At 36.1% G+C, this 5,004-nt stretch overlaps 1 protein-coding gene across 1 annotated transcript in view; it reads left to right on the plus strand.

The window, feature by feature from the left end:
- AURKAIP1 (aurora kinase A interacting protein 1) overlaps positions 1–2,880 on the plus strand; it is a 15,266-nt gene extending 12,386 nt beyond the window's left edge. The window contains exon 3 of the mRNA XM_053690516.1: positions 2,704–2,880. Within this exon, the coding sequence (XP_053546491.1) occupies positions 2,704–2,802 (99 nt within the window). The 3' untranslated portion in view covers positions 2,803–2,880. The remainder of the gene's footprint in view (positions 1–2,703) is intronic.
- The last annotated feature ends 2,124 nt before the right edge of the window (positions 2,881–5,004 follow it).

The raw sequence follows: 5,004 nt of genomic DNA on the forward strand, positions 1-5,004 counted from the left end.
AGTCCGCCGCGTGGTTTTCCTGTTTGGTTTAGGTTAGGCTTGCAGGCGGATTCATAGCTCTTGGAATCCCCGAAGCTTCATATAGGTCATCCATTTTCTGATATACAAGTTATACCATGTGGGGAATAGATAAACTTAAATTAGCTAAAAATTCCAAGCTTGGTTCTGGAGCTCCTCTAAACTGCGTCTTGCCATTACAGAAGTTTGCTCCACCCCCCTCTAAATATTCATTTGAAATATCTAGTTGTAAGACTGTTTAAAACCAATTTAATCATGGTTTTGTAAAGGTTTAACTTTTAGAATAACAACTTTCCAGATTATTTTTCCAGTTATATCAGAAAATACTGATTTGGTTATAGATCATTAGAAATACATAGATTATTAAAATTTATTTGGAGGTGAAATATCTCCAGTTTAATAGATTCATATTTGATCAACTTTGCAGCTGCATTTTAGTGGAAGGATATATTTTTTTTAATGATAATAATAAAAGAAAAATAATCATTACCTTAATAATAGTTTTTAAATCGTTTTATTTTACTAAAGAAAAATGATTACCTTAACCCCTTCCCGCTGTTAGGACGTTCCATGCCGACCTATCTGCACTGGTCTTTAGCACCCTTAGGACGGCATGGAACGTCCTAGACATTTTGACTGTACTGAAACCAAAGGCGCTTCCTGAATGAGATTGCAGCCTTGAGGGTGTGCTCTGCGTCATAGACACTTTCACCTAACCCGATCCCATCATTGAAATCACGCGATCGCATGAACGATCACATGATTTCAATTTGTTTACATCAGAACTTTGTTCCAATGTAAGACAGATTACTCCCGTCGGGAAAGGGTTAATAACAATTTAAATAGTTGTATTTAACTAAAACTATAAAATGTCTTTTTTCTGCTTGCCCCTCCCTTGTATCACTTAGATCATTGTGCAGATCTATTTCACTCCAAACAATCTTCTATTTATTGAGCTTCTTGAAACATAGTAAAGGGTTGATTCTGTGTACAGAGATTTGCAGGGGAACAATGGCATTAAAGGGACAGTAACGTCAAAATAAAACTCTCACGATTCAGGTAGGACATGCAGTTTTAACAGTTTTCCAATTTATTTCTCTCTAAGTTGAAGAGTGTGCACATGTCTGCAACACTATGGGCTCGATTTATCAAGCCCTTATCCCATCCACTTCATGTTCTCACAAGAGAACCTGCGGTCATCAGACTGCTGCTTCCTACCCTCTTCTCCACCTCTTAGGTGGAGAATTTCAATATCACCGGCCTTGTGCTACTGGGAATATTGACCGCTCCTGTCCGCGCGTGATTGGCTGTGCGCAGGCAGGGGGGGGGGGGGGCGTTGTTGCATGCAAGCGCAAAATGGAGCTTGTGTGCAATGTTAAATTGAGGCAAAAGATTGCTGCCCACCAGGGAAGAGCACGGGCGAATAAGTACGCCTCTGTCCGCTCTTGATTAATAAATCCAGCCCTATATGGCAACAGTTTTGTAACAATGTCATACATAAGCAAGAGCACTAGATGGCAGCACTATTTCCTGTCATTTAGTGCTTCAAGCATGTGCACGCTACCTATCTAGATATCTTTTTATCAAAGAATAACATGACAACAAAGCACATTGGATAATAGAAACATTTTTAAGTTTTATGTCCCTTTTAACTGTCAAGAAAATACCGGCAATCAAGTTCCTTATAGAATATAAATATACCTTTGTTTCAAGTTGTTAAATTAGAACCACAAAACAAGAAGATAAAAAACCCAAAAGTTATTGGTGCGATCTTACATACAATCTTACAAAGCGGGACCACTATACAGAAATAGTAAAGCATAACGTCATATCAGGTTAAAGTCTGGAAACTAGTGATGTCAGACACTTAGATTGGTACAGATTTTACCAAGCTGAGTGTACACTAATCCTATAAGACTAACACGCAGAACTATTATGCTAGACCGCGCTATTTTAGGAAGCCTGCAGGAGGGAGGGAGGGTCTAATAGCGCAGTCCTGTCGCTCACAGAGAGACCTGTACTATTATTAGCAGAAAATGCCTTAAAGGGACAGTCAACACCAGAATTTTTGTTGTTTAAACATAAAGATAATCCCTTTATTACCCATTCCCCAGTTTTGCATAACCAACACAGTTATATAAATACACCTTTTACCTCTATGATTACCTTGTATCTAAGCCTCTGCAAACTGCCCTCTTATTTCAGTTCTTTTGACAGACTTGCATTTTAGCCAATCAGTGCTCACACCAGGGTAACTTCACGTGCATGAGCTCAATGTTATCTATATGAAATACATGAACTAATGCCCTTTAGTGGTCAAAATGCATTCAGATTAGAGACAGTCTTCAAGGTCTAAGAAATTTGCATACAAACCTCCCTAGAATTATCTTTCAACTAAGAATACCAAGAGAACATAGCAAAATTGGTGATAAAAGTAAATTGGAAAGTTGTTTAAAATTACATTCCCTATTTAAATCATGAAAGTTTTTTTTTTTTGGACTTGACTGTCCCTTTAAAGACCAGCAATGTACAAGGTACTCCTGTGGACGTTAAGCGGTTACAAATCTTTAGACTTGGCTTCTATGCTATAATTGGAATTACAAGGTGTTTACCGTCCCCTTTTTTTAAAGCTTGGTCATTTCAGAAAAATACTAACCAATATTTCTATATCCTACACATTTGCAGGCCAACTTTGAGAGAGAACTGAAAAGAATCTGGAGGAAGGCTGGTTTGAAGAATCCACCAGAGGGCTGGCATGTTCCAAAGATATATGTGAAGCACTGAACTTTTTTTTATTTTGTGTTCCTATGTTCTTAGCGTCTGTTGTAATTAATAAATGTAATGTTCTGGATTACAGCTAAATGAGTATTTTTATTTTTTTCCGAAGTGCTCTATCTAAATCAAGAAGGTTTAATTTTAACTTTATTGTCCCTTTAAATCTAGTGCATTGTGAGCTTTCTGTGCTCCAGTTTCTTTCTTTTGTTTTTTGACAAATAATATTGTTTTTCTTACTTATTACACTAAAAAAGCAGAACTTTCTCAGCACATAGTTAACAGTAAAATGTACATTAACATAAAACAAAACAGTAAAAATGTAGGTATAGCATGGTCTGCATATTTAAGTACAAGATAATGCACGTATCTATAAAACAGAGAGAAAAAAATGAGAATATCTCAACACTTCAAACAAATTCCAAGAAAAAATAATCTGAACACTTTTCAAAAGAAGACCCGAATTCCACAAAAATCTCCTTAACAGGAGAACAACCAATTAAACAGAATGGGTGTTATTCATAGAATTTTATTGCTCCAGATTTTCCCTCGGCTATAAACCATTTGTAACAGGATAAGGTCCACCTCCCTGAACCAACATGAGTGGGTATTTGTACACTTTTCCAATACCTGGGAATTAGACGTTTACCACAGTAAATCAGACTATTTGTTTTAGGCCAGGTCTGTAAGTACCTTGACCAGCTTGTCAAGATTAGTTGAATAAGATTGAGCCAAACCTGTTGGGAAGGCTCCTGGAATACAAGCTGTTGATGCAGTTGCTCATAGGACCAGCAGGTGGTGCCACAAAACCAATTATTTAGCTTTTTTCTAAATTCAAAACTATACGTCTCAAAAGGCTTAAATTAATCAATACAGCAGCTTAATCCAAGAGAACTACAAACTAACTGTATATGTAATAGATAAAGTAAATGTCCCTGTTTGTCCTGTGCATTGTACCAGCTGCAAGGGTTTGCTTTATGAGAATAGAATCATTTCCCTGAGACATCAGAGCTGTCTGTGTCTAGAAGGGAAAAACTGCCAAAAGGAAATGACTTCTGCTTGCAGTAATGTTAGACAAGACTTCAGACTGTCTGGATTTAGTTAATGTACCTCAAATGATTGTGTTTTAAAGGGACACCTCTTGCTTTTTGTGCTTTGTCCCACACTCTGCAGAGACGACCAAAAGCAAAATCTGTATCTGGTTTTCAAGAAAATCATCTAAAGCATCTAGTTGTTGATTTGCAAGTTTCAGACTTTGTTTTTTTGCCTCTCAATGGAGCATGGCACAAAGCACAATTTTTACACAACATTAAAAGGTGTTTACAGAAACAATTTTTAAAAGGTCATTATTAAAGTATAAATAGCGTTTAGCACAAAATGTATTTGTTGCGATTACGGAGCACATACTTATGTATTTAATGGAATGGAATTAAGTGCATGAATAAAACGTAACATTTAGGTGTACACTCTGGGTATTCTATTCCAAATTAATCTGCAGGGATAGGTGTTGAATGGATCCCATCAAGGGTTAGAAGACTGCATTTCCACAAATGGTACTGTCCTAGTGTGTATTGGCATATTGTAGCACAATACTGCTTTATAGGAATATATCAATCATAAGCAAAGTGGCTGTGTGCCATAACTAATTTCTAGTAGCAAATACCCATAATCCCCTTTTCTTCCTATAAATATCACTGGATACTCCCCAAAAGCAGAGGGAGAAGAACATAGGCACATCAATGTACTGTAAACCTGACAGAAAAGGCAGCATATTCATTAATGGCCATTAAATAGATAATCCCTTTATTACCCATTCCCCTGTTTTGAATAACCAACACTCTTATATTAATATGCTTTTTACATCTATGATTACTTATGGGGCTACCTAGGTTTAGCTTTCAACTAAGAATACTAAGACAACAAAGGAAAATTGAAGATTAAAAGTAAATTGTAAAGTTGTTTAAAATGGCATGCCCTATCTGAATCATGAAAGTTTATTTTTGACAACTGTCCCTTTAATTCAACGTAATATATATATATATATATATATATATATATATATATATATATATATATATATATATATATATTGTGTGTGTATGTATATAATCTCAATAGAAAGCGCACTCCAAAGGACGTTTTTGAGTCTAAATGACTCGGCATCAGACAAGTAAATAGTGTACAGTTGCACTTACCACCACCAAAGCTTTAAAC

Source organism: Bombina bombina, chromosome 8 (assembly GCF_027579735.1).
Source record: "Bombina bombina isolate aBomBom1 chromosome 8, aBomBom1.pri, whole genome shotgun sequence".
NCBI lineage: Eukaryota > Metazoa > Chordata > Amphibia > Anura > Bombinatoridae > Bombina > Bombina bombina.